At 42.9% G+C, this 22,463-nt stretch overlaps 1 protein-coding gene across 1 annotated transcript; it reads left to right on the top strand.

Annotated features, from left to right (window-relative positions):
* Positions 1-480: 480 nt before the first annotated feature.
* On the top strand, positions 481-21,500 carry hsd17b12a (hydroxysteroid (17-beta) dehydrogenase 12a). Its single transcript, XM_084364924.1, has 11 exons — positions 481-796; positions 12,443-12,489; positions 13,727-13,802; positions 15,451-15,558; positions 16,647-16,711; positions 16,958-17,002; positions 17,457-17,491; positions 18,392-18,473; positions 18,625-18,690; positions 19,278-19,427; positions 20,118-21,500. Exons 1-11 carry the CDS (start codon positions 619-621, stop codon positions 20,256-20,258), a joined length of 993 nt encoding a protein of 330 aa, XP_084221050.1. The 5' UTR covers positions 481-618; the 3' UTR covers positions 20,259-21,500.
* Positions 21,501-22,463: the final 963 nt, after the last annotated feature.

Here is a 22,463-nt window from a genome sequence, read left to right as displayed (position 1 = left end):
TCTAGGTGGGAGCAGGCTGACCTCACAGACTGGAAGAGCCTCAGCCAATGAACTGTCTCCAAACGCTCTCCAAGGGGCGGGAGGACGCGCACATTTTTCACCAATGAGAGCATCCTTTCATTCATAAAGTGGTGTGGGCAGTTTTTTCAGAAAGCGTGGGTTTGGAGGGTTTCATAATCATGACTGAAACCGACAAACCTGCTCCGGCGAAAGCCAATGACAGGCTCCGGATGGGAGCTGCCGTAATGTTCGCCCAATCGCTGCTCATCCCGGTCTCCCTTTGACCCACCCTGCTTCATACAGAAAATCGAATGAATGGGGGAAGCTCTGGAGTTGATTGACATGCAAATGCACCAACGGGAAGGGCGCATCAGCCGAGAGACAGCCGCTGTAGCCAGTGCGCAGCAGAGGAGGGCGGCGCGGAGTAGGAGGTGGGCGGCGCGCTTTAAATCAGGCTAGACAAGTGTTGGGGGAGTTGGGGGAGTGTGTGTGATGCTACAACCTCCTTATAAAGGGACTCTCTCTCACGTTGTGGCTTGGAAATTAGAGCACATTGCCTAAAATTGAGGTCTCCACACACACACTCTCACACACGCCGAGTCACCGAGAGCCGCTGCCATGAACTGGATGAACGTGGAGGAGACGCTCCGCAGGGCCGAGACGCCTCTCTTCTGGGTCGGTGCGTTCACTGTGGCCTCCCTGGCGCTGTGGCTGCTCTACAGGCTGCTCTCAGGCTTTAGGATCTGGGTCTTGGGGAACGGGCGGCTGCTCTCTCCGAAGCTGGGCAAATGGGCAGGTGAGTTGGGTCACATCAATTTTCACGCCACCTACATCACGGTCACGAAGAGGGCAGCACAGGAGCAGGCAGGTGGACTCGACGTGCAAACACCAGAATTAGGTTATTGAGCTCAAACTTCACTTTGGCACAAAGAAGAGCTGCATTCTGGTGCGTTTATGTTTTTCTTTTTCTTTTTTTTTTGTGTGTGGCTTAATTCAAGGGGAGGTTGGTGTTGCGTAACAAGCGCAGGTAAGCAGCTGATTGACTGGCAAGATAATGGTCCTTATTAGCTCAATTGGTTTTTTCCTGCTCCGTGTGCTGCTGCTGCCAGGGGCTCCAGTCAGCGTTTTCACCCACATTTGGAGCGATAGGTAGGGAGGGAGGTAGGTAGGTAGGGGGATGCCCCACATTGGTGAGCCAGGAGCCAAATTGCGCAGGCTATGCGCACTTTTCAGAGAGCTGTTTTATGTGGGTGAGCTCTCAGCCAGCGCACTACTGAACCACATTAGCCCATCCGCATGATGTAGGACAAACCCATATGCCCAATTAAAACGTGACCTACATCTCGATCATTTTCACAGGTCTCGACTTGTCACGTCGTGGTAGTTTGTGCAACATTTTCACACTTGTGTTAATCATCTTTGACCCCACTCTGAGTTCTGACACGTTTAGGCGGTGTTTTATCATCATGTAGCTGCATGTGTCGTCGGTTCCCATCACTGCTTGTCACATCTTGTCCGTTTGCCCTACATATTTCCAAATGAGAGGAAAACGTCTTTAATTGGATTCGGCTCTATAATGCACTCTATCAACGTGCTTGACCAGATAGACGCGAGTTTTCAGTCAGATCTTGGTGTATTTTGGTTCTGGTACAGACTAGTCTCACAGGAATCGCCCTGCCATGGCTTGACCCACTTCTCTAGTCTCCCATTTGGAGAGGACTGCTGCGTCTGGAGCCTCTTGCTGCGCAATTTTCCCGAGCGCTTCCCTTCTCATCGGGATAGGTTGATAATCTCCCCCCTCACACCCCAAAAGCAGGCGACCCGGATGATCTGAATGCTTGTTGTTGTCTTTTTTTAAAATCCGCACCGTGACGCACTTTGCCTCCATATTGTCGTGTTTTTTTTATGAATGGGGTATTTTAATTGATGCCCTTTGCGCCATAAGAGGGGATGAAACGCATGACGCAAAGGTAGGGTGGCTTTAGGAATGACTAATGTGCATTTTCTTTTTTTTTTTTTGGTGATTCTGCTGGAATATGCGGAGGAATACCGGTGCACAGCGATGAGTCATGCGCTTGTTCATCGCTTCGTCATCCATTGGTCATATAGAAATTGTGACCCCCCCTCCCCTCCTCCTCCTCCTCCTCCTCCTCCTCAAGCCCTCCCTTCCTCCTCTTCCTCTGTCACTCCACCCCCAGAACCCCCTGTATCTTGTGTTGAGGTTTCCCTCCTGCATTACTGGTAGTCAGAAAATGTCCCTCAGGCTTGTGGCCAGCTTTGTTGCAGTAAACAACCTGTCTACTTTCACTGTGATGCTGTTTGGACTTGCTTTAAAGGAATATTTCAGAAAGGATTCTTATGTCACAGATCTTCATGAAAACTATTGCCCAACTTTTCCATACCGGTCCCATTTACACTTCTGTGCCCTTTCTTGACGTGAACTTGCACGCCACTCCCTGAAACCAGTTAACGGCCACCAGTCTGACAAGTCTGGTGTGCCTTTTATCCAGTCACAACGGTTGGTGCCATGGCAGAAAGTGAACAAGTAGAGGGAGGGAGGGGGGGTGAGGTGTTCTCCTCAGCTGGTCGTACCAGACGTGCAGGTCTGTCCAGGTTGCGCAGTGGTGTGATTTTTCTTTTGCACACACTTCACCGGTGAGACTCCACCTTTCAGTACACCAAGGCACTTGTTGCAACAAGTCAAACCTCCTCAAACTAATGAACAGGCTCGATGTTGTTCTGTATTTTAATGCACAATAAGCAGCAAGAGTCCTGTTGAGTTGTAGTTTGTAGCTGCTCCACAGAAGCTGAATGAGACGGGATTGTTACCTGTGTTTTGCCACAGCTTTCTTCTGAGCTGTACAGTGAATAATAGGGTAGCTGAGGGTTTAACACAAACTTTTAGTTCCTATTCACTTATATAAAGTGGGGAAACATTTGAAATTTGCCTTTCTAGAGGATGCTTCTTCATGTGAATTATCACCTGAATTGAGCCATACATCAACATTTAATTTTGAATACATCATTTTAATATCTGCTGTAGTTGGTCTCTACAGTTCGTCACCGGGTGTGTATTTAGACTTGAAATTATAGATTTTTATTTGGCTTTATGTGTTGAGGTAAGAAGAGGATGTCACATTAAATCAGCCACATTTAGTGTCACTCATGGAACATGTTCTTGTATTATACCTCATATTGTATTGTATTACTCCATACTACACCATGTTAAAATGTTACACTGTACCCTGCTGTTTACATAACTTGCTGCTACCAATCACACCATGTCACTTTAAAACATCACTTGTCACTTTAACTTGCCATTTACTGCACAGAACGTATTCAGTTGTTCAGTATAGACACTTTACTCTTCGTATAACAATTGTAGTTGCCTCCTATTCTATTTTTATGTACATTTATCTATCCTATTTTTAATTTGTGCTTACCTACTTGCTACTTTGTCTTTGTGCTGCTGTAGCACTTGATTTTCCCCTCTGGGGATCATTAAGGATGATCTTATCTTATGCTTTCTAGAAAAATGTCTGCCGACCCGGCTCATGCTTTAAGCATGTGCGTTTTGCAATCCACATGTGTGCTCTCGCAACAAATGTTACAACTGGCATTTCCTGGTCTGACAGGTTTGAGTGTTTGAGTGTGTGAATGCTGTTGAATTCAAGTTTTCCAGGAACCCATTAACACAAGATAAGATCAGAGTTAATCCCTTCCATTTGGCCCTTTTTTAAAAAGGAAAAAAAAAGAAAAAAAATTAAGTAGTCTTTCTTGGTATCACTGCACTTCTCTGTTGAAGCTCTGCAGCTCTCACATGCAGTGCAGGGCAGGGATTTCTGTGGAGTTCCTCTCTGCCAGTAACTGGTCTTCCCCTTAGTGTGTGGGACCCCTAGTGGCAGAACAGGAGCACTGCAGCAAGGGTTAAGGCGGCTTCCCCAGCCTCTCTACTGCACTGTGCATCCACACACACGCACATGCTCACCCTCCCGATCTCCTGCCAGCTCAATCCATTTCTGCAGCTGAGTCTTTTCTTTTTTTTAAAAATCTTGAACGAAGAAATGGCAGTTCTCTAGAACATGACACATTTTTATCTGCCAAGACATTTAGTCTTTAATATTTTAGCACATTTTGACAAATATGTGCATCAGAAGAAAGGGAGATTCCTCTTTTTTTTTTTTTAGCAGTGTGCATAAATCTGGCTTCCAGAAAGATATTTAATATTGTTAATGATGCTTGATGTTTTTTTTTTTAATGCAGTGTCCAATATTTCTGCTTTTATTTCCGGTGGAGCAGCTGCTCACTCTAATGTGTAGCAGTGCCCAGTTTTCTCCTCTCTGCTCTCTCCACTCTTAGCCCCCAGCATCCCATATTATATAAGGGAGCCACTGTCTGCTCTGTTGCGTGTGAGTGAAACTCCATTATAGGGAAGTAAATTAGACCAAAGGGAGCTTTTTGCAAGGGTGGGGGGTAGTGATGTGACGTGCGCCTCAGAAGTGCCCCCCTCCTCCCTTTGACATTACAGTTTATTGAGAAAATGGTCCGATTATATAAGAAGTATGCAGCCATTCATCAGTACAGCACCAGAGTGACAAAGACTTGGGTCAGCACTTACGCAAGAATTTAGCTGAGTTTGATTTGTCCCCAGGAATAAACATTCGAGGCGTGCAAGTTTGTCAACACAAGCTCAGTTACAGGGCGTTAATGATTGTGAGAGAATAACTTGGTGTTTATTTTTTATGAATAGGAATTAGGCTTCATTCATGGTAAGGAAAATGCACATATGTGAATGAAATTTATCCGTGTGCGTGTTTCAACTGAGGCAGGGTCTCCACATCTTCATCCTTGTGAATGTGCTTCCCCCTAGTGCTTTGTATGAGTGAGTGTGTGTGTGTGTGTGTGTGTGCGTGTGGGCGGAGAGACAGTGCGAGAGAGAACACTGCTGTTCATGTGATGAACACGCTCTGTGACACGTGCCGGAGCCAGGGATGCTGGGTAAAAAAAAAAAGAGAAGGAGGGAGAGAGGGAAGAAAAAAAATCCTCTGCATCTCCCTTATTTCAAGCTCTTCTCAATCTCTCCCCCCTCCCTCACGCCATCTCACCAAACTCCCCATCCAGCCAGTGTGTGTATCTGTTTCTCTGTATCTTGCACTGTGGCTACAGTACCATCTTCCTCAGAGCATGTTGTTCTTTTGCACTTTCTTTTTACTCACATTCTCACATCCGTCTGCCTTTCTCTCTTCCAAACACTTCTCATATTGTATCACAAATAAGTTTGTATTTTCTTTAGTTACTAAAATTCTTGCTATCCGTCACAACCAGTACTGATCTCATGTTTCCATATGCACGAAACACATTTTGTTAATTTAACAAAAAACACATTAACTTAAAATACTGTAACTTCAAAAACACTAATATTTAGCTTGTATTTATGGTATTTTATAAAATTATTGTACATGTTCTCTGAACATTATAACAGTTTTAGACAGTTTCTGCATCAGGTAATTTGCGATTGACACCTTTTTATTTATTTTATAACTTTCTTCAAACAAATTCTTAGTTAAATGGTCGAGGGCAGCAACTAACAATAACTTCATTATTGATTAACCTGCCAGTTATTTTCTCGACTAATAGATTGGTCTATGAAATGTTGGAAAATGATAAAAAAAAAACATGCCTCTACGATTTCCGAAAGCAAAAAACATCTTCAAATTGCTCGTGTGTGTAAACTCCGAAGATAATCAGATTCATCATCCTATAAGACAAAGAAAAGCAGAAAATCAGCACAGCCTGGGAAGTTGAAACAAGGGGATGTTTTGGTATTTTTGCTCTAAAAATCAAATAGACCACCAAAAAACTTGCAGGTTACCTTTCTATCGAGCCACTAATCGAATAATCATTTACAGACTATGATATTGATCATTTGAAGTCCTTGCACTGACAAAGAAGCTGAAAGGCCTCAGGTAACAAGAGTGTTGGTGAAAACTGTTATTGGCATGGGTTCTGTTTAGACAGAGCAACCCAGAAATTGCCCCTTTAAGCATAATAATCCTAGTTGAACACCAGCACCTCACAGAATACTTATAATTTGCCCATTGTGTCCTTTTTAAGCTTTACATTCTGACTTAACTAAATCTAACACACAGACATCGTGAGGCCGTAAGGGGGTCATCAAGTACAACAATGAAGTACCTGAGCAGTCCTGCTCTCTAAACACACTATACTGGACCACCAGCATATTTGGAGTCTGTTGTTTTATTGCCTTGTGTGAAGCGACACCTGCGTACATTGGTTGCGGTCGAACATGCCAGAAAGGCAGTTGGTTCAGTTAGAGTATCTGTTGAAGTGTATTCTGAAGTGTAGTTTGGCGTCACTGTTTCTGGGACCAATCGGAGCAGAAGAATGCATCTGACTTAACGTCCTGTTCTGATTGGAGTCATTGCCTAACTGCCAAGAAATTAAAACAAACAACACCCTGTACCCGAGAGGAGCTTGGATGACCTCAGGGTGTGTAAGGCAGAGTTGGTGTGTGAGGGATTTGTGTAGGTTTGTGACCATGAAAAGCACCTGGGTTTTGATTGGAAAGAAAGTTGTTTTCTGTTGTTGACAGTTTTGGTCAAACTCTGTCAGGAGAATCTGCGGAATAACAATCATAAGTGCATTTTCAGGCATTCATCCACGTGATAAACTAGATAAGTCTTTCAAAGTTATGTTTACAGTATGAATACATTTACTTTAATTAAATCCACTGTCACACACACAGAGAATGAATGAATGATATAAAATTCAGTCACTGGCTGCTGAGTGCATGCAGGCGTTCGCACCCAAAGACTCCAGCAGGTGATTTCACTGATTAACACTCCTTTAGTCAGAGAGGACGGACTAATAAAGTGAAATCACCTGCTGTAGGCTTGGTTTGAAACCAAACCCTCCACAGAGAACAGTCTGTCCTTAATTGCGTACGATCAAATGTCAAAGTTTGTTTCCTGCTCAAAAATCACCTTGTCTCTTTCCAAGTAGTCGTGGTGAAGAAAACTATTGATTTTTAAACAAGGCGTGTGACTGTTTTTATTTTTTCTTATTTTTGCTCTGTACCCAAATTTAGATGCCGGTTCTATCTTGGGCAGCTCTGAAGTACATGTTCTCTTTTTCTGTCTCACCCTCCCTCCCCTCAATTCTCCCTCTCCCCCGGCCCGATCAAGCTTTATTTTTGTCGACTTTTATATTACCCATGTGACTTTCCTCCCCTGCTATTTAAAGCGGCGTGTATGTGTGTGTGTTTGAATGTGGAAGGTGGGCGGATGGAGAATGGGATGTGTGTGTTTGGGTGGGGGTGTCTTTGGATCTTCTGCTGCATCCCTCTCTCCCTCTTTTTTTTTTTTTTTTTCCTCCCTCTGAGGTAGGAGGGGCTGCTCGTTGATAGGCGAGTTTGGGGTGCGACAGATTACATAACGGTACGTAACGAGAGCGGGGCATACAAGGACCGCAGTCTCTCCTCACTGAGAATCTTAATTGGGGATTTGGTGGTTGTGGGGGGGTTGAGAGGGGGGAGGCTTTGAGCTCATTTTAGTTCTGTCTCGCTCTCTTTGCATAGGAAGTTGAATCTTCCCCCCCAAAAAAACTCACCCTGTGGGTAACTGATAGTCAAAACCATGCCAGCTTTCTCTACAAACACACTAGATCAGCTTGTTTAACTAATCAGCGCACCTTAGAAATCTGAATCTCTATATTCATAAAGATTTCAGGTTTTCTTTTGTCTGCTCATCCCCTCACATGCGTCTTCTCATGCAGTTATTCTAAATCAAAGATTCTTGCTTTGTGGACTCCCTGTTCTTTTTCCACTGCTCATCAGATCTGATGTTCTGTGGTTGTTCCCAGCCTGCAGTGCTCATGCTATCATCAGGGTTTTAGGTGGAGGGCTGAGGATGCAGCAGCAGCAGCAGCCTGGTCGTCGTGGTGATGGTGGTGGGGGATCTTGTTGGTATTCAGGTGCTGCGGCAGGCAGGCAGGCAGCTCCCAGACGAGGCAGTGCAGGCGCGCTGCTATTTTTACTCCTCCTGCTGCTTTTTTTAGACCCTCGGAATAGTGAGCAGGCAGCGGCAGGGGCTGCTCCACTGCTGAGGAGGGAGGGAGGGAGACAGAAAAGGCTGGGGGATGTCAATACCTCTGGACGTGATGTGCAGCATTAAGCACAGCAGAGCTGCAGTGCAAATGCGCCCCCGTCAGGGCGCTTCAGAGCCAGCATGGTGGACCCGTTTTCTCAGAGGCGTTGGAATGGGGGAAACTGGGTTCAGAGCGGTGACGCTGGGAATGAATGTGAGGCAGCAGTGCACACATCCTCTCTGCCAACACACACACACATGCATACATTCATAGATCCACTCTTCCCTGGCCTCTCCCAGATCTCCGTTTTCTTTTTTTTCATTGCACACATCACTCTAATACGTGGTTGCCCCATCAACACACATTCACCCTTTTGTTGTCAGTATGTGCGTCTTCTGAGCGTCAGTGCCGCTGCTGTCAGTCACGTGCTTGCTTGCGTAGACCCTTTTTGTTACATTACATCTGTGTGTGTCACAGATGTAATGCGTTGCTCACGTGATGGGAATTAATTCCTGCTGGGAGCACTGGGGTGTGTGTTTGTGACTTAACTGAACAATGGTATTTTTGGACATTGTGTTCTACTTGTACATCAGTGGAACAGTTGAATAGGGGTCTCATATTTTCTGTTATTTCTGCAGAGTCCAGTGTGGGGTGATCATTGAAGGGTGAAACAACTGGCATCCATTTCTGCTGTTGTAGCTGAAAATAACTTATTGTCTTTCTTTCCCATAAATCCCTAAATTATTATTAGTTACTTGGCTCAAAATGTCCCAGAATATTTTCTTTGTTCTTGTATTCGTTGCACTAATGATGGCTGATGGCAACTCAAAAGCAAAAAGAAGAAACATCTTAAGACTCAGGAGGAACTCCGTGTCCTAATCCCACTGTACTAGCCCCCCCGTTATGCACATAAACACACACACTTCAGTCTCACTCACTCCCTAGACAACGTTTATTGAGAAAATGGTACCATTATATAATGAGTGGGAGGAGTGTAGTCATTCATAAGACCAGCACGAGGATTTGGAGGGTGTGGGGAGGGGGCATTAGGCAAGGGGAGCGGGGGGGTCGGTAGACAAATGCACAGTGGAAAATCACAGTTCAAAATAGAGGGTCCGTAAAGAAGTATGTGGCGATAACATTATTTTTTTGAGTTGTGATGTCCTGTCCCCCCCTTTTGTTTGATCTAGCTGTTTGCTTTTCTCTAAAGTATTTTAGGGAGTATAGTATTTTATAATATTTTTTTTAACTGTCTCTCCCTTTTCCAACCACCTAAAATCCCCTTTACATACGTCAGTTTTACATGTTTTTATCCCACTCTTGCATAAGTAGTTAATTATTTATTAAAACTGTTAAAACAAGTAAACATCTGCACTAAATGATGGGCTGGAAGTTTTCAGAAAGTGACTCTATCTTGTCATGCTAGGTCTTATATTACACGATTTTTATGACTCAGATTTCAAATGTGCTTTGGCCCTGCCAGAATAATTTATTATTTGATTTATTAGTTGTAGTTGGTATTAGACAATGCAAGAAACACCGAACGGGTAACAACATGATACAGATTTGTTGCGTAAAGGAGTTCTAGCTAAGGCTAATTTTTGACCCCTGTCCCGAGCTGAAAAAGTACATAAAATATCATCATTACCAAGTGTACATTAGTGAAATTGAGTGTGTAATAGTGACATTCTCATACATGTGACATGACTTTTAAATTAGAATGTTCTTTTAATTATATTTTTCTAATGAACATAAAGACTCACAAAGGACAAACCTGCAGATTTTCCCACTTGAAATTTGGCACACTTGACTTATAGGAAGGATTTCAGTTGTTGTTTAGTGATGAGCCAGTCAAGCCCCTCACCCTTTTTTAGGATAAAGTTCCTTTGGTTAATGAAAAAAATGGGACTCGCATGCTGTGAGTAGTGGCGACACAAGATAGAAACTACTTTCAGCATTCTTAAAATGTATGACATTCATTGCCTGTTCACATGTACAGTCTGACAGGCACTGTATGTTCTGGCTGTGTCCAAGTTTACAATGTCATGCTGCACCTGCATTTTAAGCACTTCTTGCATTCTTGCACACACTCCTCTGTTGGGGTGAAAGTTGAAATGGTGACGCCGTACGTGCATTTTAGTGCATATCACATTCTCTCACCAGGTGCAATCATCTGTACCTGAAACTCAGTCATGCAAACTCGTTGGATGCATCTTTCTGTGGAGCATATTAATTGTCCCCTGTGACAGGAATGTGGACGGTGCACTGGGCCTCTCATGTCGTTCTTTCTATTTCTCTGTCACAGCTGACGTGGCCTGTCACTTCTTCCTCGAAGGTATTGTAGGATTAGTTGGTCTCAGAAAAGGCTGTTTTGTTGTAACTCGAGTCGTGGTTTCATACTCCTCTCCTTTTGTGTTTATTATCAGATACACTCAAAACTTGTCACCAGACTTGTTACCTGCTAGCCATATCGTGCAGGTTTTCACCTGCCAGCCATGATCTATAATATTTCCCGTGTTTTGTCTTTAAAGTCTGATACCTTTTTTTTATCTCATGATACAATTAAACCCTATTCACCTTGCCAGATTATATTAGATAAAGCTCATTTTAAGTTGAGGTGGTTGTTGTCGTCTTTCCCCCCCTCAGCCATTTTACTTTGCAGCGACTGTAGCCTCTCCCTGCCTCTGTTTGCCCCCACCTGCATCTGCAGCGAGAGCCTGATTTGGTACAGCCCGTGCCCATTGAGGCTTTTCTGCCACGGAGTGTTTCATTCTTAACACGGGGGAGGTTTAAAAATAACCAGGGATTCTGCTCTCTTTTTCACTTTTGACTTTGTGCTACTCGCTCTCACTCCTCTTCTCTCATTCACTCACTTGTTCTTCTCTCCCCCCTCCTCCTCTCCACCGCCATCTCTATTCTGTCTCTTTCTCCTTCACTCATTCGTTCTCTTGCTTCGCTCCAGTTCTATTTTTAGCCGCCCCTAGGATCCCTCCACATCCCCTCCGTCTCCCCCCCACCCTCTCTACCCCGCTCACCCTCCTCCTTTCTCCTGCTCCATGTTCGTCATCGCTCCCTCCTCTCTGCATCCCCTCTCTCATCTTGTCTCTTTTTGCTGCTCTCCAGCTCTTAGCCAGAGACTGTCCTCTACCTCTATTAATCTTTCATCAAGCCTTGCTAATAATATATTCATGATGCACAACTATGCGTGTATATTTGCGAGTACCCCCAATCCCTCCTAAACCACCGCCACCACCCTTTCTTTGTCTGTTTTTTTTTCTACCTTCCTTGTTCTTCTTTCCCTCCCTCCATCCATCCTTTCTCCCCCATCCTCCATCAGTCAAGAAGGAGCTGGGGTTGATGGGCAGTGAAGGTTTAAAAATAGCCCTGCTTGCTTGACAAGGTGAGGAGAACTCTGAACACAAGAAGAACATCAGCTCCTCTCTCCGTCTCCGTCTCCCCACGCTGCGGCCACTTTACCATCTTTTGCTCGGCTTTTACCAAACTCGTCTCGTCCTCTCTGGTTTTCCACCATTCTCCTTCCTCCACCTTTGTCTATACGACTAACACACTTGATTTAACCTTTTAACAGCTGCGTTCTCGTGCAAGAAAGCCGAAAACATGATCCTAAATCATAATGAATCACAGGCGCTGCTCTCGAGGGCTTTGTGAATCCATCACTCTTCAGACTTCCATCTTTGTTCTGCTGCAATCTATACCATCTTATCTCCGCCTCAATGCAATTTCCATCCCCTCTGCTGTCTCTGTAGTGTAATCTTTGAGATTCACTGCTATCTATACTATCTCAGGTTGTATTTTATGCATCTGAGCTCCCAAATCCAACCGCACTCGCCTTTTGAGAGCGGACACCCTGCAAGCATGTCATGCAAAGCCTCGAGAGAGGTTTTCCTAAATAACAGGTGAATAGTACTGTGAGGTGTGCCATAAAAGCCTTCATCAGACTGTCCCATCCATCACTTGCAAGAGCCACAAGCTAAACTCTATGTCAGAGCTCTGAGCAGATATGATGACAAGTTGAAAGCAGTCAAACCTGATGTTAAGGTGTGTTGTAAGCTTCTGAACAAAGAGGAGCCATATCTCTCTCTGTGTGTTTCTCATGCGCCTCATACCAGATCTAAAATGCAAAAAAAGTGAAATTATGGTTTCAATCTCACGGAAAATGAACCATTGTTGGTTCTACTTTGGCAACTTTCAAGAACATCCGCTCCCTCATTAGTAGAACAGACATTGACTTGACCCCTGCCCTGCTACATAGTGGGACAGTGTTGTGAAGAGTACCTATACTAACCTCTTTTTTCTTCTTTCTGTCTCTCTCCAGTTGTGACGGGAGCCACAGATGGAATCGGGAAATCCTATGCGGAGGAGGTGAGGCTCCTGGACCCTTATTTATTTCATTTCTTTCACGGAAAAAGCTGTGACTCATGCATACACACGCTCACACACATGCATACAGTGTTCACTCATAGGCCGCGGTAGGGGAGAGCTCTTACAGGCCTATTAACGTGGAAGAGAGTCCTCACACACATATATGCGCACACTTCAGTCCAGGCTCGTCAACAAGGGCTCATTCGGAGGTAACGAGCACATGTTGAATAGGGGCTACCCTGCCACGTGTTCGGCCCATACTTGTGTGGGTGTGCTGGCTGTATTATAAAGTCATGTAGGGCCTTTGACTCATACTGTTGCTACAGTGGGGCTAGCTGCTTGTCATGCAACAGTAGGCCGCCATTTTACCAAATGTATTAAGCTGTGCAGGGTTCTTAGGCATGTTAACATTTATGCATGAATGCTGCTTTTAATAAAACTAATAAATCTGCCTTTGTGATCTAAAGTGCACCACTTTGAACAGTTTGAAATGCACAAGCAGATTTGCTCACTGCACAGCAACATGGCCACATAGCCAAAGATCAACCTGGCTGAACTTCAGGGGAAGTAACCAGTCAGAATGTGTGGAAACCTGAGAATAATCTGATTCTGATTTGATCAGAATTTCCTAAATAAGTAAAGAAGTTCTCAAGTATTTCCTGCTCTCCAACCCTCCATCTAAAGGGGCTCTGTGGAGCTTCTGTGTCATGCCGGTCTTTAGTTTAAGCTAGCGGTATCCATTTCTCAACTAACGTTAGCTAGTGTTGCACTCTGTTAGAGGAGCGGAGAGAGGCACTGAGACAAGGAACTCAAACGTGCATAAAATCACATCCTTTGGACTGTTGTCCTTCACAAAGAAAAACCCAATCCAGCAGCATTAAGCAACTGAAATAAATCATCCACAGGCTTGTATAGACAACTGAGAGAGGCAGGAAGATCTCATTTTTCATGTCAGGCTACAATCCGCTCACATATTGCCAATATAAAATGTGATGAATGCATAAGTGTGGACACATTTTAGAAGATACGTGAGCATTGCTCCTCCTTGACATTAAAGCAGACCTATCGAAAGTTGAGATGTAAACTTTACTCCTACACTTTAGAGAATTTGTGCTCCAGTTGGATCTTTTTCTCCCGTTTCATCACATTATCATATACTACATAATTATGGGCACTAAAGCTAAAAATTTGTCTCCTTTTTGTGCATCTCTTACTAACTGGCATTTCCTTTTTCTAGCTCGCTCGGCGAGGATTTGCCATGATGTTGATCAGTCGCTCCCAGGACAAGCTGGATGACGTGGCCAGGTCACTTGGTAAGTGTGTACAAGAGTGTGTGTTTGTGTGTGTTCCCACAACATCATGGAAACCTGTTCGGGGTTGAGCGCACAGTGAGTGGGCTGATGAGGATGTGTGTATGGGCAGGCAGTGACGTGCAACCTCCCACCCCATCAGCTACAGGGTTTCCCAGGCCTCGAGCCTGGGCATGTCCTCGACATAAGGATTTAGAGAATATTTAAACAAGAAGAAAGGAGAGAAAATAATCGCTGCATGTGTATTAAGTGCAAAAAAAAGGTTTGTACAAAGTGCAACTAACTTTTTTTCATAAACGCAATATATTTTCGGAATCTGTAATTCGTGAGTAGTTTCACTATTAAGACTGACTCTCTAAATCCCCTTTTTCACACTCTTTTGCCTCCTGCTAACTCATGCTTTTATTCTGTTTGAGTGCTGCTCAATTGGAGACATGCAGCCAACAAAGCAGGCTGTGTTTTATGTCCTCACTGTCAGTATGAGGAAAGACAGATTCAGTATCTGGCCTGATTAGAGAAACTCATGGACCAACCTGAGGAAAAGGCTGGTCTGTTTCTAGCAAACCCCTCATTCAAGTCTACGCAGACCGACACAACAAATAGAAAATGAGCATCCGCATGAAAGGGAAAAACTTTTTTCCTTCTCTTTGCTGGCCCGTGTCCAGATTTTAACAGTGTCTGAATGGTGAGTGGCCCCCCCTGTTCAAATAGTGCCCTCTCCCTGACTCGCTCTCTTTCCATCTGTCTCTGACGTCTCTCACAGCGCAATTTCCCCTGTCGTGCTTCAAGTCCACAGAGGGGGCTGATGGGTAGTCACGAGCAGGGTGCGGCGTGCCAAACTCTGGCACTCCTCCCTCACGATTAGTCTGACAAAACCGCCATCCTTATAGCATGTAACCGGGCAACCCACCCTGTCCCGCCTATAATTTAATTGTCGTAAATGCTTCTCTTCTCTCATGCAAGCATCTAATTTGACTCCTAATCGCACCTACCTGGCAACCCCGAATTATGTCTCCAATTTGGCAACCTCAGCCTTAATATTTCTGCTTCTTTGCCACCATTTCCTGAGCTCCATTTTCATAATTTTCTTAGACGTGGACTCAAATTGGCTGTGATGTCTAAAAATAATCTGAACTGGATATAGATTTCAGGGAGGCTCCAACCCTTAACCCCCCTTTTTTTCTTTTTGCTCACATCCCTGTCAGGTTCCCCCCTTTTTTTCAAATCTGGTCTCAACTCTGAATATATACTGACACTACTGTACCGAGGCACATCCCAGGAATTTTCCTCTTATAACTCCCTCCGCCACCTATCAGCTAAACGAGTCTTTGGACAATAAATTCTAATTGCAGCAGGCGCGTCAAATATGACGAGGGAGGGGAGGGAGGGAGAGGGGTGTAGAAGATGGCCTCGGCCGGTTTGTTGGTACGCAGTGCCCTCTTCAGTTCAAGTCTGACAGTGACTAATTTCATGTTCCTTTCATTTGAATGGGTCCAGGGTTTGGAAACTGGGGATTGCTGTGCTGTTAGGCCACCTTATGCTCTCTAACTTGTGAAACATGAACCCACAGTATGAGTGAATGATCTTAAACGTGCATCCTTTTGCGTCACTGTAGCTTATAATTAATGGACACTTGTTTCTCCCTTCACAGAGGACCAGTTTAAAGTGGAGACCAGGACCATCGCAGTCGACTTTGGCAAGGCGGACATCTACCCCAAGATCGAGGCGGGGCTGGTTGGTTTGGAGATCGGTGTTCTTGGTAAGAGCAAATTTTTCAGGACTGTGTACATTCATCCTTCTACTCTGTCCAGTGATGAGATGCAGGCGCCATTTGCACGTCGACTTATCTGAACAAAGCTGTTGGTTTTGTCTTGTGTTCATTGCAGTTAAGACAATCCATGAACCAGTTGTGTAGCAGACATAAACGATGAGATGAAGACCTATCTTTTAAGACAAACCTTTCATCACTTAAATGTTTGACATTCACCTGCCATGTGTAATCAGGCGGCAAGAGGTGCACTGTGTTTGCACCAGAAGGTGAAACTGTGTCATGAACATAATTATGTGCTTGAAGGGTGTACAAAACCTTGCACAGACAGTTTGGCCTTTGTTTGACTGTTGGCAAACCTCCCTTCTGGATTTCACTGTATATACAACAGCCATGTAGTTTAAATCACACAACACCTAATGTGGAAATGTAACCTAGTGTGACCTCCTGATTCTTGCTTAACAGCAGAGTGGTTTGGTCTGTTTTTATACTCCTTTAACTTATAAACTTGAATGACTTCTTTAATAGTTTCACTGTTAGGCAAGTTGGCAATGTGCACAATGTTTGCTGGAGTTGAAGGTCTGGTTGAGTTATCGTTGTAATGCAGGAGTGAAGATGTATTGCCAGAACACAAAGGATTAATCCTATTTTGAGCTTGAAAAGAACGTTTGTTTTTTTCTACCTTCAGCTTTCTGAGTCATGGGTTTCTTTTTAAAGAATTCCTCTTTAGTTCGAGCTGTTGAAACATTTTGACACTAATATCACGACTCATGTTAGATGTATAAAGTTGCATTCAGATTCCAGCAGTTGGTGTGATCTTAGACGTTTAAACTCAGAGTTCACACTGTGCTTTTTGGCTAAACATTTAAGGAACTCTTTGTCCTTTTTTATGATACCACTTGTGCTCCACTGGTTGTAAGGTGTGGCTGTCTAGTGTGGAATGAAGGCCTGCTTTTATCTTGTTTGCTTTTGCTGCCACCTTGTGGTAAAAGTTTAAGCTAGTTTGAATTTCTCCAGCACAAGGTTATTTTGTGAAAACATTAGAATAACTGTTGTTTTTCTCCTTTTTCTTTCAACAGTTAACAATGTTGGTGTGTCCTACTCCTACCCTGAGTACTTCCTCCACATTCCTGATCTGGACAACGTGAGTTCTCTCTTAAAATCGTCTTTATTTACAGATGAAACATTTCGAATGCTGCTAATGCAGTGAGTACAGTCTAAAATAACTGAGTGAGCTCTCCTTTTCTTTGTGTCATGCGTCCTACTTAAGTATTTATGATTTTTATTGAATCTAGTGTACCTATCACCTCTTTTTGGTGATATGTCTGCGCTTGAAACATGTAAAATTATACACCAGTGTTTAAGCTGACTGGTGCTTTCTCTGTTTCAGTTCATCACAAATATGATCAACGTCAACATGACCTCAGTGTGCCAGGTACATTTTCTCTCTTGACTGACTTTTCCCTCTTTAAATGCTATAATATCTCAAATACCTTCAGCACCTATCTCTCCCCGATTGTTCGATTAAAGTTGATCTGTAGGTATCACTTTTCTCTTCACTTTTCCCCCTTTTCTTCTCCTCCTCCCTCTTTTTCTTTCTCCTCTTCTGCTGTTTCTACATGGTACCTGCAGTCTCTCAGTTGTTCCCAAAGCAACGGTGGACTACACCAACGCTGTCTGTACTCGCCACCTACGCAACTCTCTCTCTCTCTGTCGGTCTCTGCCTGTCTCTCTCTCCCCCTCTTACTTAAAGTCTTCTTTTTTTAAAATAAACTCTTTCCCTTCTTTTCAGATCCCCTTGTTTCTGCTTTTAAGGGTATCATATCATTGTTTGTGTTTTTGAGTGACGGTTGTAGTTAACTGAGCTGATGTTCGTGTTCCCTTTTTAGATGACCCGCCTGGTGCTGCCCAGAATGGCTGAGAGGTGAGTTAAATGATAGGCTTCCATGTTTTGCGACATGACTGCAGTCAAATATCAGTGTTGTGAATGAGGGATTGTGGCACAGAGCTGCACAAGGAATCTCTAACTCAGAGTTAGACCTTTTTTTTGTTTTCCAAGAGCAGTATTCGGGAGATTTCATTTTATAAAGGTGACTATTTTTATCAGGAAGGGGGACAAGAAATCCTCACCAAGCCCTTTCCATCACTGCATCTCTCTTTTCCTCTCCTCCTTTGTTCGCAATGCTGACAAGCTTTCAATTCACAGAAAGTGCTCTTCCCACCCGATTGGCTGCTCTGTTCCCATGTGACCCCTGCTGGCCAATCGCAGAGCAGGCACATTTGGTGCCGTGTGAGGCTGGAGCGTCGCTCCACTACATCACTGCAGCAACAGGCTGCCATGGCAACACACACGGCCACTACCACACTGTTTCAGTGTGTATGTCGGTGTGTGTGGAACATCACTTTGTGTGTATTTGTCAGTGTGCTGAATGTGTATAGACACAGGGTTCCCACTGGCCTGGAAAATCATTGAAAGTTTGTGGATTTGATGGAAAAATAAGGACTCTTATAAAAAGAATAAATGAGTTGCACTTTTCTGGGATCAGTGCTTCACATCTTGAGGAAAGCCCTGTAATGAAGATTGTGTTGTTATGGCAGCACTGTTGAAATTGAGGATTTCAGAAGGCTTTCTTGATTTTGACAAAATTCCAAATAACGGAGTCCTCTGTGATGTGTAATGTTGGCCAGTTCCACGTCATCAAAAGATGATAGTTTGAGTCCTGGAATTGTATTTATACAAAGAAATGTGACTGTTGTAGATTCACAGGCGACAGCGTAGAGTCTTCAAAGTTCTTATCCTGAATCTCCCTTTTTCTGTTTCTAGGTCCAAAGGTGTCGTCCTCAATATCTCCTCTGCCAGTGGCATGTACCCCGTCCCTCTGCTTACAGTCTATTCTGCCTCAAAGGTATGTGCAACATTTGCCACCTTTAAACCAGCAAGAATTCTCTCCGGTTGAGCTGAATTGTTTCATAATATTGATCAGTATCTGTTTGTTTCATCAAGCCGACCATTTGGGTTTTGATAACAGAAGATTTTTCATTCTGTTCTGTGTGCAGGCCTTTGTGGATTTCTTCTCTCGTGGCCTGCAGGAGGAGTACAAGCGTCAGGGCATCATCATTCAGGTGAGTTTGGGTTTCGTCTGATGGGATTAATCCCTCTTCTCCATCATACATAGGACTTTTATTCCTCCGATCCAACTTGTTGCTCTCAGTCAATCCTGCCTGAAGGGCAATGAAATAAATGCACCTTCATGAATGTTGCCTCTGATATGCATTTTTACTGCAGAGGCATTTTTGAAAATATGTTGTTCCACACAAAGCCTGTTTGTTCTGTTTTTAGCACCCACTGTAGTAGTCACTCAAGTGCCACCTTGTGGCTTGCAGTGTGTACAACAGTTTCACCTCAGCAAACCTTCAGTGGGTAATTTCACCTGATTGCTCTGGTCCTCAGACCAGTTTACAGCAAAGATGTTAAGGGTTTTTAATGTGCCATTTGTCGGACGAACAGGAGGACATATGCTTTTCCACTTTTTAAATGTTTATATTACAACTTTGTGCTGCAAATCTGGAGTTCAACTGTTGAGGCTCGTCGTTTTAGATAAGTAATGGGAGCAGACTTTATGCTGACCTGAAGAACAAACATTTGTTTTATTCAAACTCATTTAAGCTGTGTAAACTAACCTCACATTTTCCCTTTTGTCTTCCTTCAGAGCGTGCTGCCCTTCTTTGTGGCCACTAAGATGACTCGTATCAGGAAGCCCACCCTGGACAAGCCCACCCCTGAGCGCTATGTGGCTGCTGAACTCAACACTGTGGGTCTGCAGATCCAGACCAATGGATATTTCCCACATGCCGTCATGGTAAGAAGCAGAAACCTCAAAAATACACAACGTTCAGTTCAATGTTGCTCGTAGTTACAGAATGTTTAGACTTGAGACTGAAATATGTGGCTCATTAGTTTATTCTGATGCCCCTTTAGGTCTGTTAATGAGTTGTATATTCAGCCGCAACACAAATCCAGTTTACAGTCAGGCTGTCATTTATCTTAATCAAACAATTTGTGGAAACTATGCTTAAGCAATATTTTATATGCTACAATACTAATATATAATTTACTTTTTAAAGATTAAGGCTTGAAAGTGTTGTCTGTTCCTGGTTTGAAAGGCTGCATTACAGTAAAATGATTTTCTGAAAGTTCCAGACTGATCGACTTTTTCAAGTACGTGGCTTTACCCTCCAAGTCATTATCTCCACATTACTGTTGATTATTAATCAAAAATCTGATTCTGTTAAAGTTTTGTGATGTACCAACAGTCAATGACAAAATCATCACAACATCAAGGAATTTGGTCAAACAATATCAAGATTGTGTCACTCATCCTAGAATTTATGAAGTTCCTTTGAGGTGATGTCAAGATGTGTATCATGCAATATAGCCTAAAAATATTGTAATTGTCAAGACCATATCGCCCAGCCTTACTTGAAAGATGTAGTTGTAACTGATTGTAAATTCATGCACCTCATTTATTGTGTTGTTTCTTTCCTCACAGGGTTGGTTGACCACCAAGCTGGTGCCAGACAACCTCGTCACCTTCTTTGGAGCCAGAATGAACCGTCTGCAGCGTACCGGATACCTGCACAGGAGGAAGCTGCGAGAGCAGAGGAATGGAGAGAGTTTGAAGACAGAATAGAAGGACTGCTGATGAATCTTCAGGCAGCCATTCTGTTCTGACCCGGTGCAGCATTTGAGGAAAAGGGAGTGTTTGTTTGTATCTGTGCAGTTGATCCTCCAGGGTTGCCTGAGATTTCACCGTTGTGCCTTCAGTAAATATGCGCATCAAAGCATATGTGACTGTGTTGAAATCGGCAACCCTGCCCTGATGTGATTTGTCTGGAGAGAAATAGTCAAAGAAGGCATGAGCTGAAATAGTAATGAAATGCTGCTCTTGGCAAAGAACATTAATACTTTTTGTCACAGACACTGATGGTGGAAATAATATAGCCAAAAAAAAAAGGTAATTTGTTAACCCTGCTGTTGTAAGCAGTGGTTAACGGTGGTGGGCATCTTTTTTATATATTTGTATAATTATTTATTTTATATTCCAAAGAACACATGAGCCAAACTCGGACCTTTGCCAACCTTTAAGTCCTTTTTTCAATCACTGAGCCATTTTAACAATGGCAGTCTCTGCTTCCTGTCATGTCAATTTAGTTGCATTAGTGAACAGTTATCATCATGCGTCGGCTCCTTTTTTTCCCTATAATATTGCGAGTATACTGTCTATTTAAAATTATACTTTGTGGTGGGTTGTTGTTGTTGTTGTTGCACCAGTTTATCAGTTGTTCTAAACCAAAGTTGTTTTTTGTAGTTTTCATTCACTGTTGCATAAAACACAAGTGCCTTTCTACTGACATGAATGATGGAAATGGTCAGACTCAATGAGCAGGTATTAGGTGGTTAAAATGTATTGATAAAGGATGTAAATCAACCAGTGCAATGTCCACGAACTACACGGTTGCTTTGTCTGCCTCTTGTTAGAAAAAATGTAAACTTTTCATAGACAAAGAAAACCTCTTGCCCTTTGCAAATCTAGTGTGTTTTTGAAAGGATTTCACAGGAATGGAGAATATTTTACATGATAAACGGTGCTTTCACATTTACCGACAGACTGGTTCATTCTACCAAATGTTTGCTGCAAAACAGGAGAACTTTTCCTCTTTACGCAGTTTGTGAACGGTCGAATACCCCCGTGCCACTTGGTCTGACCTGTGCCTCAACTTAGCTGCCTTGTGAATGCTTTTTCTCTGTAAAGTCTTTTAATATGCTTGGAAATTAAAAATGGAAATTCTACATGTAAAATGCACTGTTTACATTTATTTTGCTGTAAACATATGTTTTATACGGTTTGTTAAAAATGCTGCCATACAGTAAATTGATGTTATTGTGTACTTTTTTTCAGAGGCTTATGCCCTTACTCTATATGCTGGACTGTTTAATGGCCTATTATACTGATGGGGTTACTGTAAGTGTTGCAATAATGTGCATATTGTTATCAGGCTAGTGCTAATTAAGCTCATTTGATGTGCTTAGGTGCACTTTGGTTGTTTAATCTATAATGTATCATATTTCAGTTGATTTTTATAATTTGATCCAAAAATCTTATTGTGCAAAGAAACCAATAGCTGACAACTGCAGTCGACTGCAGAAAATGATTTCCTTCTGAAGAAGATGCAAAATGAAAATCAGTTATCAGTACACACAGGTTCTGAGTACTCAGTATAAGTAGTCCTAATGCAGAAAGATAGGCTGCTTAAATATTGTGCTAACGTGATCCTGGTATTTACTCAATTACTGTAACAAAGTACTTGAACTTGAGTATTTCTATTTTCTGCTTCTTTTAACATTTTTACAGTAATAATACATTTTAGAGGCAAATATTGTGTTTTTAAGTCAAATTGACCTGAAAGGAGCTCTATGTAGTTTTGGAGAAGAAATTCAAACTCGGATTTGTAATATTTACAATATTGTGGAAATAAAACAAACTCGTATATTAATTTTTCGCATAACTGATTAAAAAGCTGTTTTGAGAGGAAAACAAGGTCCCCAGAACACTGTTTGAAGCTAGAAAGGTGGCAGGGCCTGCCAAACCAAGTAAAACAGTTTGAAACTGTGTTGTCCTTTAAGGTCAGTTTGTTTATTCAGTCATGAAACAAGATAGTTTGTTCAGTTTGTTTAGGCATACAAAAATCAGTCAATGAAGATCTTTCTCTTCTGATTAATATTTCTTCCCCAAGACTACATCATGCACCTTTATGTAGGTTACATTTAATCCCCTACTTTAAGACTTTTCCTCAAGTGCTATTTTTTACGGAAGCCCTAAAGGGCCATGCATTCA

The sequence above is a fragment of the Pagrus pagrus genome (genome assembly GCF_965226575.1).
Source record: "Pagrus pagrus genome assembly, chromosome: 10".
Taxonomy (NCBI): Eukaryota; Metazoa; Chordata; class Actinopteri; order Spariformes; family Sparidae; genus Pagrus; species Pagrus pagrus.
The sequence above is the reverse complement of the archived record's forward strand: the minus strand, read 5'-3'. Positions and strand labels throughout refer to the sequence as shown.